General features: G+C 41.6%; 1 protein-coding gene across 5 annotated transcripts in view; it reads right to left on the bottom strand.

The window, feature by feature from the left end:
- GANAB (glucosidase II alpha subunit) overlaps positions 1 to 14,094 on the bottom strand; it is an 84,910-nt gene that overhangs the window by 12,722 nt on the left and 58,094 nt on the right. For all 5 annotated transcript variants that reach the window (XM_044269455.1, XM_044269453.1, XM_044269454.1 and 2 more), the window contains 13 exons: positions 13,382 to 13,617; positions 13,061 to 13,187; positions 12,658 to 12,737; positions 12,437 to 12,580; positions 12,228 to 12,324; positions 12,041 to 12,142; positions 11,695 to 11,938; positions 10,973 to 11,037; positions 5,393 to 5,469; positions 5,240 to 5,314; positions 4,998 to 5,111; positions 4,783 to 4,892; positions 4,588 to 4,688 (listed from right to left, as the gene is read on the bottom strand). In XM_044269455.1, coding sequence (XP_044125390.1) covers positions 4,588 to 4,688; positions 4,783 to 4,892; positions 4,998 to 5,111; positions 5,240 to 5,314; positions 5,393 to 5,469; positions 10,973 to 11,037; positions 11,695 to 11,938; positions 12,041 to 12,142; positions 12,228 to 12,324; positions 12,437 to 12,580; positions 12,658 to 12,737; positions 13,061 to 13,187; positions 13,382 to 13,617 — 1,572 coding nt within the window. The remainder of the gene's footprint in view (positions 1 to 4,587; positions 4,689 to 4,782; positions 4,893 to 4,997; positions 5,112 to 5,239; positions 5,315 to 5,392; positions 5,470 to 10,972; positions 11,038 to 11,694; positions 11,939 to 12,040; positions 12,143 to 12,227; positions 12,325 to 12,436; positions 12,581 to 12,657; positions 12,738 to 13,060; positions 13,188 to 13,381; positions 13,618 to 14,094) is intronic.

Here is a 14,094-nt window from a genome sequence, read left to right as displayed (position 1 = left end):
TTGTTTTTTAATTATGCAAAACTTTATTTAACTTTTTTCCCAACAACTTTTTGGGGGGGTCTGATCCCCTGTACAATGCATTAGAATACTTCTATGTTGTAATGCATTGTCTGGAAGTGCATTACAGACTAATACACTTACAGCCTTCCTGCCTGTAAGATTCAGGGGGCTGGATCTCACAGGCTTACATGGAAGGCAGCCCTGATGCCTGTGGAAGGCATCGGGTTGCCTTCCCCGACATCGGGTCCCCGTCATAGCAGCATGGGGACCCAAAGGGGAAGAGGAGGGAGCTCCCCTACCGCCACACACTTTGCGGTCAGCGCTGACCACGGCATAGTGAGGGTTAATGTGCCAGCATCAGTGTTTTCACTGATGCCGGCGCATACAGCAGGGGTCCAGCTAACAGGTACAGCTGATTGGGCAGGCTCAGCTCCTGCACCCGATCAGTGCATCGTAGTACTACTTGTCAGAAAGTCACTTCCTGCAGCGTCATACTATTACAGCGCTGGCCAGGAAGTGGTTAAAAATGACACGAACACACACATGTAAGGCTGGGTTCACACCTGCGCTAAGGAATGGCATGTGGACTCCACTGATCATAGTGGAGTCCTAAAGGAGCCCCCAATTGCAGATGTGAATACAGCCCTTACACAAACTACTTTTAAAAAAACTGGGAACCAAAAGCTACAGCATTTCACAGTAAAGCCACATGCCATTGCACTTTGACTAAAGTTCAGCAGCAGATGTGCAGTTACATGTGGCCTAGTTACACTTTTCTGACTTAATTCCTCTTCAATGTAACTGCCATAAAATACAATCTGTTGTACTGCTATACAGAGATAACAGAAGAGAGATGTTTGCCATATAAAACAATAAAATAACTTATTTCAAAAACACAATCTAATGACATATCTAAACAAAATATAATTACAGGCCATTGGAAACCTTGGAAGTGGTTACCTTGAGTAAAACGAAAAATTATACAGCAATCTTCATTCCCTGATTTATTTTCAGAGAGCTTTATATTCAATTTGAAAACAGATACTAGATCTGTGCGACCAGGATGTTGCCGTCTTCTCTAGCTCTCAGGAATCACAGCTTAATTCCAGGAGTGATTTTCTCCCTTGAACAGCTTATGTGCGATCTCCTCTCCTTTGCATTGGTAGTCATTGACGCTAAGGAGTGCACAATTTTTTTTCACCCTACCACCTGCACTGGCTGCTCTACTTCGTTCCCCTCTCCACACACATAAGCCCTGAACCACCTCAGGGTGCATTCACACGACTATCAGTTTTGCATTCTGCAAATTGCAGATGCAGTCCACGTGCATTCCACACTTTGCAGGCCCTACTGAGAAAAGGTCTATAAAAAGGACATGCTCTATAATTTGCAGCTCAGTCACATGGATGTGGAAAGCACACAGATGACATCCGTGTCCTATCTGCATTTTTTCCATCCACATAGAAATAAATGTCTTCCTGTGCAAGCTGCACATATGGTCTTGCGAATGCACCTTCATGATGTTCCAAAACTGAGACAAAGGAAGAAAAGAGCAGAGAACTTGCAGAAGCCATTCTCAGATGGCTTTAGGTCATATTCAGCAACTAAGTGAAAGTGGAAAACCACTTAGCTTTGGTTCCAAGGTACTAGTCTGAAGCAAAGCAGAGTTCATTTTTCACTTTGAATAACTTCGGCAGTTGATTTTTAAAGTCGCAAGCGACTCAGTGAATAACTTACTTCGGAATAATACTGTACTTAACCACGTCACATCCGCCCATAGGATATAAACGTCCTATAGGTGGATGTTTATCTGTGAATGGACATTCTGGGACAGTTCCCAGGTGTCCCTGCCTTCTAGATTACTGTGTATACAAAAAAGAAAGAGCAATGCGCTTCCTGTCCCGATTTGGTGGTCGCAAAGTGTAAAAAAATAAATAAAATATAAATAAATAGGGTTCACAAAAAAATTAAAATCCCCAGGTAATAAAAAAAAGTTCATAGAAAAATAATAAAAGATATAAAAAAAATACATATTTGGTATTGCCGCGTCTGTCTGGCTCTTTAAATCTATCACATGAACCACCCTGTCCATAAACACCATAAAAAAATTAAAAATAGCAACAAAAAAAAAAAAAAAACACACATTTTTGTCACGTTTCATCACAAAAAAGGCATATGTCCCACAAAATGGCACCAATAAAACAGGTCACGTCATACCGCAAAAAAATTAGACCATAAGAAAATCACTTAAAAAAAATAATAATTATATGATATACACACACACACACACACACAATAGCTCTTAGAGCATGGAGACATTAAAATATGTTTTTTGTTTAAAAAATGCTATTATTGTGTAAAACATAAGAAAAAGTATACATTTTAGGTATTGCCACGTCTAACATTCTGCAATATAAAAATGTCACATGACCGAACTCCTCAGGTGAACGTTGTAAAAAAAAAAAAAAAAAAAAAGTGTAATTAAAAAATAAATCATATGTACCCAAAAATGGTACCAATAAAAAAAAGTCAACTCCTCCTGCAAAAAAAAAAAAAAACAGCAGAAAAAATAAAAAAAATAAATGGCGTTTAGAAAATGGACACACAAACCACTTTTTTCTCAAAAATGCTTTATGTAAAACTGAAACAAAGTAGACATATTTGATATAATTGTGTCTGTAACATCCTGCTCTATAAAAAATAGCACATGATCTACCCTGTCAATGTTGTAAAATATAAAAACCGTGCCAAAACAGCCATTTTTTGGTTACCCTGCCTCATAAAAATTTGTATATAGAGCAATTAAAAAATCATATGTACCCCAAAATAGTACCAGTAAAAATGACACCTTATCCCCTAGATTCCAAAATTGGGTCACTTTTTGGGAGTTTCTACTTTAAGGGTGCATCTGGGGGGCTTCAAATGGGACATGGCATCTAAAAACCAGTTCAGCAAAATCTGCCTTCCAAAAACCATACGGCGCCCTGCCGTGTGCCCTTACATCAGTTTACGACCACATGTGGGGTGTTTCTGTAAACCGCAGAATCAGGACAATAAATATTAAGTTTTGTTTGGCTGTTAACCCTTGATGTGTTAAAGAACAAAAATTTATTAAAATGAAAAATCTGCCAAAGTGAAATTTAGAAATGTCATCTCCATTTTCCTTAAAATTCTTGTTGAACACCTCAAGGGTTAACAAAGTTTGTAAAAATCAGTTTTGAGTAACTTGAGGGGTGTAGTTTCTACAGTGGGGTCATTTATGGGGGGGGGGGGGGGGGGGGGGGTTCCCACTATGTAAGCCCCACAAAGTGACTTCAGACTAGTCCTTAAAAATTGGGTTTGGGAAATTTTCAGAAAAATTTCAAGAATTGCTTCTAAGCAATGCTTCTTAATTCTAAGCCTTCTAATGTCCTTAAACACAAAAAAAAAAAAAAAAAAAAAAAAAAAAAAAAAAAAACACGACATTTACAAAATGATGCCAACATAAAGGAGACATATGGGGAATGTTAAGTAAATATTTTATACGGCATCATTTTCTGTTTTAAAAGCAGAGAAATAAAAATTTTGAAAATTGAGATTTTTTTTATTTACCACTGTCATGAAGTACAATGTGTCACAAGAAAATAATTTCAAAATAGTTTGAATAAGTAAAAGCGTTCCAAAGTTATTACCACGTAAAGTGACATGTCAGATTTGCTAAATTAGGCTCTGTGAGGAAGGGGGTAAATGGCCAGGATGTGAAGTGGTTAAAGGGTTTCTACCACTTCGGTGTCACATATTTAGCTGTCAGACACTAGCGATCCGCTAGTGTCTGCTCTGCCCAACCATCCTAATATAATTGCTTTTGGGGCAGCCGTTTTGCTAAAAAAAAGAACTTGTATTAATATGCTAATGAGCCTCTAGGTGCTATGGGGGCGTCATTAGCACCTAGAGGCTCCGTCTACCTTCAGAAACTGCCGCCGCCGAGCGCGTCCCTCCAGCCCGCCCATCTCCTCCTGAATGCGATCCTCCTTGTGAGCGCCTGTATTCGGCGCATGCGCAGTGAATGTCTGACAGCTTCCCTGCTCAGACATCTCCACTGCGCCTGTTCCTCGGAGCACTATGGCGTCATCGCGCAGGCGCAGTGGAGATGTCTGAGCAAGGAAGCGGTCAGACATTCACTGCACATGCGCCGAATACATACGCTCACAAGGAGGATCGCATTCAGGAGGAGATGGGCGGGCTGGAGGGACGCGCTCGGCGGCGGCAGTTGCTGAAGGTAGACGGAGCCTCTAGGTGCTAATGACGCCCCCATAGCACCTAGAGGCTCATTAGCATATTAATACAAGTTCTTTTTTTTTAGCAAAACGGCTGCCCCAAAAGCAATTATATTAGGATGGTTGGGCAGAGCAGACACTAGCGGATCGCTAGTGTCTGACAGCTAAATATGTGACACCGAAGTGGTAGAAACCCTTTAAATGGCACAAACTAATACATGTAAGATGCAGAAAGGTAGAGAACTCCTATGCCACTTATATTTGATTAGAACTATTTAATGATTGGGCAGGGAGCAGTCATAAATGCATAATTATACAAACCGCTTCCTACCTGGCTGATACAGGGTTACGATGTTGGGCTTTGCAGCTCCAATTATCACGACTCTCTCTAACCAACTGGGCGTCTCAGATTTTCCATTAATATCCAAGGAACTGAAGAAAGAAATATTTTTTTTTACTTCCATACGAGTAAGGGCCAGTCTGGCACTCTTCTGTTCATGCCTCTAATTGATTTACTTAACCTCACCTTGATGTCAGCTTTCCATGGCTATAGTTGAATTTTCTGTACAAGAACTCGTTTTGCTGGTAACTAAAGCTATGACCATCATCCAAGTACAAGTCACCTTGGGCTTCTCCCTAAAATACAGAGTGCATCTCACATGAAAAGGCTTATGGAGGTGAAGTCAGGACAAAGCCCACTAGCAAGTTCAGAGAGCTTACCACAACAGCCAATTAACTTACACGGAGATCCAGTGCCACATACAGAGTAAATGGATCGTCTTGCATGCAGTCTGAGGAACGTCTTTGTCTATTCTTCCGAGGGATTATAGACCCACCACGTTGAAACACTGGTATCTGGAAACAATCACAATATATACAGACAGGGCAGACAAGATTTAGGAAGATATCGCTAATAAAGCAGAAATACAAGATTGTAAAACCATGTATCAGCTCATATCTGTACATCATACAGTGATACTTACTGAACTCATGGTGACCGGCTGATATAACTTCTGAGGAGACTCGTATTTCTGATGTGTGTGCACATCATACCAGACCTGTCAAGAATACAAGGGGTGAGCAACAGATAGGATCATAGGGATCATGCAACCATAATAAGTGACCAGTACACTTACTTCTCCAGTACCAGGTAGATAGATCTGTACTCCTCGAGCACCGCTTTCCGTTACAGGATGCACCAAAAGAGCAGAGCCTACACGGTATAGATAAAACAGCCATGCATTACAGGTGTACTTGTAATGGTCATCAGTATCTGATCAGTGGGGGGCCGACATGGGGGACCACTGCCAATCAGCTGTTTGAGAAGGCAGTGGGGCTCCTGCGAGCCCCATGGCTTTCTCTCAGCTTTTCCTAGGCCAGTGATAACACGTTTACTCACATGGCATAGGAGCACCTCAGCCCCATAGAAGTCAATGGGGCTGAGCGCGAAAGCCAAGCACAGCCACTAGACAATGTACAGAGCTGTGCTTGGTAAGCTGTAAGGAGCGCCGCTGCCTTCCCAAAACAGCTGATCTGTGGGGTCCCAGGACACTTTAATGGAGCACATTCACTTCAATGGAGCCAAGCACGATACCAAGCATAGCCGGTATACAATGTATGGTGCTGTGCTTGAAAGCACAGAGAAGGATATGGTGCTCACAGGAGAACTGATGTCTTCTCAAAAATCTGATCGGCATGGGTCCTGGGTGTTGGACCCCACCGATCTGATAATCTATCTTGAGGATAGGTCAGCAGTATCAAAATCTAAGAAAACCCCATTAAAGCTACTATGGACAGGAAGTACTATGTCCCTTCTCTGATCATGTGCACCTTTGCAGCTATTCACTGGAATATTATGACATGTTTCCCAAATGCCACATAACTGCAGGGTCTCAGTGATCACATGCCATTTGGAGACACATCACCGCTGAGATCCCTTGGGGACTGGTCAGCTGGAACAGAGTGCCAGTGAACGGGTTAATTGGCTTCTTTCTTTTAAACATATACCAGGCCTTTACATATACACACTGCGCGTGTCAGTCTCGAGCACCACGTATGGAGGGAGCTGCAGTTCGCACACGGCTGCCGCTCCATTCATGGGACTGTTGGGATAGCTCCATTCATACAGGGCACGGAGGCACCATTTTTGTTACCTGTAGGGGTCCCAACAAATCAGATACACCTCCCCTATTCTTTGACCCCCTTAAAGGGTTGTTTGGTCCCCAAGCTAATGCAAGATAAAATGTAGGCATGAATATACTGGAGCTAAGATTCCTAAATCAAACGGCAGCAGCAGTGTGAGGGGGCTTAATAAGTGTTGTGCAGAGATTTTCTATTGATGACCTTTCCTCGGGATTGGTCTTCAATAGTCTGATATTGTAAGCTGAGCAGCACTTTTTTCACAACCAAATACCCGTCACTACTATTGAAGACAAGCCATCTTGTGGCTACTATATAAGGTTATGTATGTGGCATTAAACACAAAATTTGCTAAATCGCACAGGGCAAAGGCATTTTTTTGGAGATCCGGTGACGTTTAGTGGCTCTCCATGGGGCTGCCAGGAAGCCCAGTTTACGGAGTGACTGAGCCTTATTATAGTTTATTCCTGTGATTGGAGGGACCTTGTCTCCACTTTCTTACACTCCCCTAGTACATGTATTTCATCTTTTGTGACGTGGATATTATCTTATTATGTAATAAAGTTTTCTGATTATCTGTTTGTGTGGCGTAGAGGTCTTATAGGAGTTATCCAAAGCGACTTGCAGCTGTGATTGCCGCAAAAGGTGGCTCTACAAAGTATTGACTTGGGAGGGGTGAATAGTTATGCACATTGACTTTTTCTGTCATTCTGTCCTATTTGTGGTTTGCTTCACAATAAAAAAATCTTCAAAGTTGTGGGCATGTTCTGTAAATTAAATAATGCAAATCCTCAAATAATCCATGTTAATTCAAGGTTGTGAGGCACCAAAATAAGAAAAAAAGAAAAGTTTTGGGGGGGGGGGGGGGGTGGGGGTAGTAATACTTTTGCAAGACGCTGTCATTTCGATAAATTAGTGTGGGATCGAAAGCAGTAATTATATCTTTCATTCCTTTATCATCTAATCAGACATTTTGAACTAATGTTTTTTTTAGAACATGTACCAGGTGTGGGAGTGCCAGCTTTATTCTTTATACACTTAACTATTGCAATACTTGGCCTTTCGGACAGCCAATAAGCCATCACCCACGTTCACCATTTTTGCAATCATAAGGAGCCAAAGTGTTGGTTAATCTTACATCAATATATATTGCTGCTGAACCCCTTTAGGCCCCTTTCACATGAGTTTCCACAAGGGTGCGATGCGTGACACATTAATTTTAATAGGTCTGTGCAAATGTTTTTCACGCGTCGTGTGAGAATCGCAGCATGTTCTATATTCTGCGGTTTTTTCACGCAGCCCAAGCCCCATAAAAAGCGAATGAGGCTTCAGTGAAAAACACATTAAAACCGGATGCCACGTCTTTCACTGATGGCTGCTAGATGTTTGCAAATCTTTTTCACACACAAGAAAAAAAAAAAAAACGCATCTAAACCGATTGCACCCGAAAACTGACTGAACTTGCTTGTGAAATGGTGCGAGTTTCACTGGACACATCCTGACACAATCCGTATCGTTCGTGTGAAAGAGGCCTTAGCCACTGAAAAGCACATCACGCTTCAACAATGAAATTTCTGTAGCGAATCTGGTGAGTTAAAGGGGGTTGTCTCACTTCAGCAAGTGGCATTCATCATGTATAGGAAGTTAATACAAGGCACTTACTAATGCATTATCCGTATTGCCTCCTTTGCTGGCTTGATTCATTTTTCCATCACATTATACACTGCTCGTATCCGAGGGTCAAGACCACCCTGCAATCCAGCAGTGATGGCCATACCTGCACACTATAGGAAAAGACACTAGCCTCTCTAGTGACTAGTACCATGGGAGTGTGCATAGGCCAACACTTTCCTATAGTGTGCAAGCACAGCCACCGCTACTGGATTGCAGGGTGGTCATAACCCCTGGATACAAGCAGTGTATAAGGTGATGGAAAAATTAGTCAAGCCAGAAAAGGAGGCAATATGGACAATGCTGACACTGATTTGTGGTGGGGGTTCTGCGCTGACCCCGATAAAGATTTATTGGGGGGGGGGGGGGGTCTGACCAGATGCAACAAAAATTCTCCTCTAAATCCTAGGTGCATCATAGTAGCAGGGTTAACTAATGAATGGTAGAGGATACTATTGTTTTTTGCTTATCTGCTTTGCCACTAGAGAGTTATTGGCCCTGCTTGTCAAAAAGCAAACAGTTTAATTTCCGCTATTTAAACCATTGGGTGCCAAAGAATTAAGATTAAAAATCCACTAAAGGGCCCGCTACATAGGCCGAGAATCTTAAAGATAATAGCTGACCTAATGGATTAAATCGAGAGATTGAACTGTTTGCCTTTTGACAAGTAGGGTCAATAACTTTCTATCAGCAATACAGATAAAAGCAAAAAAAACATACACTGCCATTCATTAGATAACCCTGCTACTAGATAGCCATACTCTGTGTTTCTGTTTTGGAGTGAGCATACTCTTGAATTAGCACCCAGGAAAGTTGAGTATTGTGTAATGTAATGGATTTTAATGCAGTCGGTGTATGAAATTCTATTATGAATACATAGGGACCCAATCTCAGGTTTACCTGGTCGTGCTTTTTAAAAAGGGTAAAAAGTTATATCTACTTATTTTAATTATAATGGGTATTCATTGCCTTTAAGAGCAATATTGATTTATATTCACTATTTTGTATGGATTTTCATGTAGGCCGAAGCAAGTCCATGGGAAGATTACTGTGCCGTTCAAAAAGCTAGCGTTATTGTAACAATATATTATACATTTAGACAGTTAGAAGATACACAGAACCAGCATATTTAGAGGCTTCATTGTATTTCTTATCTGAACATGAATCCCAGTGTGAGAATTGTCTAGATGTTCCTCAAAGTATACATTCATGTATCAAAGTTTGTCCCTCGGCTCTGAGACAAGGCCTCCAGATGTCAGAGGTGTGTAGTATTGAAAATATCAGGCATGGTATGATGATTATTGCTTATACAACAGTGCCACCTAGATATGAGCAGTTAATACTACACCAGTAGCAAAAGTGCATTCTGGGTAGTATTATGACGTCACGCTCCTCATCAATGCACACGCCCATCCAACAATGATTGGAAAGTTCCAAACTAGGAGGGTGTGTTGATCTGACAAGTTTAGGGTTAAGAAAGCAGATGCCAAAAAGAGGGAGAGAAAAAAAAAAGAAAAAAAGAAGAAAAAAAAAAGAAGAAAGGGAGATCTCTGGAGAAAGTGTTGGGTCATCGGAAAAACTCTTTAGAGCTGATTGACCCAAGACACATCACTTGACCCTTGGGTTATGTATATTTTTGTTTTATATAGTATTGATCTAAATTAATTGGCTTGATACTTAGCCAGATACCCGCTCATTTGCGGACATGTAACGTTAGTTGCTACATCAATATTGTCACTTGATTTCAGTTACGATGCATATAACTGAATAAAGGGGATAATATTGGAGAAACTCTGTTGGGAATCTTTATATTCCCTAGTTTTATATCAAGCCAATCATTTATAAGTTTTGTTGCAATACTACCATTATCTGAGATTGGTCATCATTTTGGGGCGGAGCAAGGGCTCGTATCTGTCATTTTCTTGAGTTTTTCGCATAATCCATTGATTGTATATTTCTCACAATTTTAAAGCCATATTGCATAATATTCTTGTGTTGGTTCAGTAGTGTTTTGTTGGCACCATATAGTGGTGAATTCTGGGTAATTCATATAATTGTATATTATTGAAATTTACGTTGATTAATTTTTGATTGCATTTTAAACTATTGTATAATAAACCATTTATATTTTTGCATAGCTGCTTGTAACCTGTTTTACTGATTGCACAAAATAATCAGGTTCTCGAGCGGGCCATATGTCCCAGAGCGGAATTGATCTTGCACACGGGAGCACACAGCTTCATAGGTTACAATGATGCTGTGCACATCGGGCAGCCTGCAGGACTATTGTCCCGCACTCATTATCTTATGGGTGCAGGACAATAGCACAGTTTCTCCCTTCTGCCCTCCTATTCTCCCCTCACTCACGTGCCCCCATCAGCCACTCAGTGTTTTCATTGGTGGCAGTGGCTGCTGCATCACAGCGAGTAGGGAGGGACACACTCCGTCCTTCTCCACTGTGTGGCCAATGATGAGCACACATTGTGCACTCGCATGCTGTTTAGGAGTGTTAGTGCCAGTACACTGATACCTACATTTTGTCTATTATTTTAACTTTAAAAAGTTCAAAGATAGGGAAACAGATCTGATTTGTTGGAACCCCTACAGATCACAAGAACGGGGCCTCGTGCCCCTGTATGAATGGAGGCATCCCCAACAGTCCTATGAATAAGTAATAAATGGTGCTCGAGACTCCCTTGTGGATAAGGGAGGAGTTTCTAACTTGGCATAACTCCTTTAAATAGGAAACCCAAAATATGCTTAAAAATAATGTGCATAATTGTGTTCACAAAAATACAACCATCCATGGACAAAACAGACGCATCTCAGAGCCATGATACAGAGGGGTCCTTAAAGGGGTAGGCAAATATACAGAGTATAAACATAGACATATGGAAGATGCTTACCCAACAAATACTGGTCATCAATAGCAAATGTGGAAACATCTGATGGAAATTCGACCCAGAGGGGCCTAAAATATACAAAGCATCATAAGGGCTTATAGCGCAGAAAGACTCTCTCGAAACTAAGTATACAGACATGGAGAGCGCCGCCCAGGAATCTCCCTGCACTTACTATTATCCCTGGGCACCACTCCGTTCTCCCGGTATCTTCAGATTTTCGGCTCAACCGGGAGGAGCTTGCTCTTGTTCTCCTGGGCGTTCTTCTCTTTTCTAGGTGCTGGCCAACCGCAGCGCTCAGCTCATAGCCTGGGATTTGTTTTTCTCTCAGGCTATGAGCTGAGTGCTGTGATTGGCCAGCGCTACAGCCTGGGAGAAGGAGACGCCCAGGAGAACAAGAGCAGGCTCCTCCCTGTTGAGCTGGAAAATCTGAAGATACCGGGAGAACAGAGCAGGGCCCAGGGATATTAGTAAGTGCAGGGAGAGCCCTGTGCGCCGCGCTCTATGTCTGTATACTTAGTTTAGATTTTTTTTTATTGTAATGAAAGGATCTCTTTAATTCCTTATTGTGTTTGTTCAAATCAGTAAATGTTCACTAAAGAAATACCATTTTATCAGTACAGACCTGTCAACTATATTTGCAGAGCTAAAATCAAACCTAAATGGTTGAGTTTAGTAACCATAGGCTCCAGCTTTCTATTTTACGAATCTCTCTGCATTCCTCTTACCTCATTACAGGCTCTGCATCACGATGTGCGTTGTAGAAAAGTGTATACCAGTATGGAAGGAGAGCATATCTCTGCAGTAGAGCCTCACGTATAAGTTCTGTATTTGCTTCTCCATGTAACCAAGGTTCACGTCGAGGGGTGTCCAAGTGAGCATGGGCACGGAAGAAAGGCTGATATGCTCCAGCCTGATACCAGCGAACAATTAGTTCAGGCTCTGGGTTCTTAAAGAATCCTCCAACATCCGCTGTTGAAGTCAAACAGAGTTTTAAAGGGTCTCATAACATTGTTTTAGGGGTTGGAGAGGGTCACAGTGGATGGACCTCCACCAATAAAAGGTAAAACAAACCTCCACAGAATGAGATGCCAACGAGAGCCAGACTCAGGCACATGGGGAGGGATATTTTTAAGTGCTCCCACTCCGCTGCATTATCACCTGTCCACACAGCACCTGGATATCAAAATAAGAGGTTGCTATTTTAACTACTGTAGGTCCCATGTAGCGGATTCTCATCACATACCAATAGAGCTCTTACCATAACGCTGTGATCCAGCAAAGAACGCTCGAGTCAAGACAAATGGCCTCTCCTTCCCTCCAGAACGATGAATCAAGCCCTCAGCAGTGGCTTGGTGCTGTGAATATTAAATGAATCAGAGAACACTAACAGAAGGATTTGATCTACACACTCACACAGTGGCAAGCCTTTCCATGCAAAAACATTAGATGAAAGGAAACTATACTCACCACATACAGCCCATAAAGATTGTGAACGTCCCGATGCTCCCAGCCTCCCCAATGTACAGCATCTTTGTGCATAGTCACTTCTGGGCCATTGAATACAGATGGCTCATTCATATCGTTCCAAACAAACAGATTATCCATAGATCCCTGATAAGGAAACACGAAAGTAAGCATCAAAGAGGAACAGAAAAGGAGAGAACAAAGAACAATGTTCAGCATTTCACCTCATATTGGTCATATGAGAACATACTGGACCACCAGGCTCGCATTTCTGGATTAGTGAAGTCAGGATAAGCAGCAGAGCCTAAAAGAAATAAAACATGAAAAATACATATAATACACAATAGTGTCTCAACACTGCATTAGGTTTCTTTTTCCTCCTATATGCTTTATAAGATATCTGAATTAAATCCAATAACCCCTTTTCCATGTGACTTCCCAATACATTCATATTATCCTTATAGGCAATGCCACAAGTTTGTTTTTTCTCAGATTTCTGACTCCTCTAATATAGGAACACCAAATCCAGTCATACAGTTAATAAATTACATTTCTATGACCAACATCCGTGTCATTGACTTTACACAGTTAAGTGACTAAATGCAAGGTCATAACCATCAGACCTACCTGGCCAGCACCATCCCTCATAGTCACCTCCATCTTTGGTTTTAATATAGAAATTACGAGAACGAATCTCGCTGTGAATCCGATAACCACTGTCTATTTTTATGTGCGGATCAACGATGACCACCATCTGCAATAGAGTTAAGGAATAATATTAAGATAAGGTCCCACCGCTGCACATTATATATTAGACTACAACCCCACCACGGCCTACTGTGACCGTACACTTAGGAGTTTTAAGAAAAGAATAAAAAAGTGAGAACTGGTGTCACTACTAGATTATATAGGCCAAGGAAAAAAATAAAATAAAATAGATAATCTCACCTTCCTCCTCTTCTCTTTCAATCCAGTCAGCATATTTTTTGGAGTGGGGAACTTGTGAGGGTCCCAGGTGAAATATCTCTTTCCATCGGCATGCTCAATATCTAACCAGATGACATCATAAGGTAGATTATGCTCATCAAAGCCAGCATCCACATTACGCACATCCTCCTCATCATTGTAGTTCCATCGGCACTGGTGGTATCCCAATGAGAAGTATGGTGGCAGAGCCTGGGTCCCTATATAATCATGGAAAGACAATTGTTGCAAAGATGTAAGATTCTGAGTCTCCTGCACTGAAGACACATCTTTTTAACTCAAATCACTGTAAAACACACTTTTTCTACCAAAACAGTAGGAAAAGTTGGTCTCCTTGTCTGAGCTACATATACTCTAAGGCCCCTTTCACACGAGCGAGTATTCCGCGCAGGTGCGATGCGCGAGTTGAACGCATTGCACCCGCACTGACTCCTGACCCATTCATTTCTATGGGGCTGTTCACATGAGCGGTGATTTTCACGCATCACTTATGCGTTGCATGAAAATCGCAGCATGCTCCTCTTTGTGCGTTGCGGTGCGATAATCCACGCAACGCAGGCCCCATAGAAGTGAATGGGGTTGCGTGAAAATCGCAAGCATCCGCAAGCAAGTGCGGATGCGGTGCGATTTTCACGCATGGGTTCTAGGTGACAATCTATTCACTGTATTATTTTCCC

The sequence above is a fragment of the Bufo gargarizans genome, chromosome 10, assembly GCF_014858855.1.
Source record: "Bufo gargarizans isolate SCDJY-AF-19 chromosome 10, ASM1485885v1, whole genome shotgun sequence".
NCBI classification, from domain to species: domain Eukaryota; kingdom Metazoa; phylum Chordata; class Amphibia; order Anura; family Bufonidae; genus Bufo; species Bufo gargarizans.
This window is presented reverse-complemented; position numbering and strand designations above follow the sequence as displayed.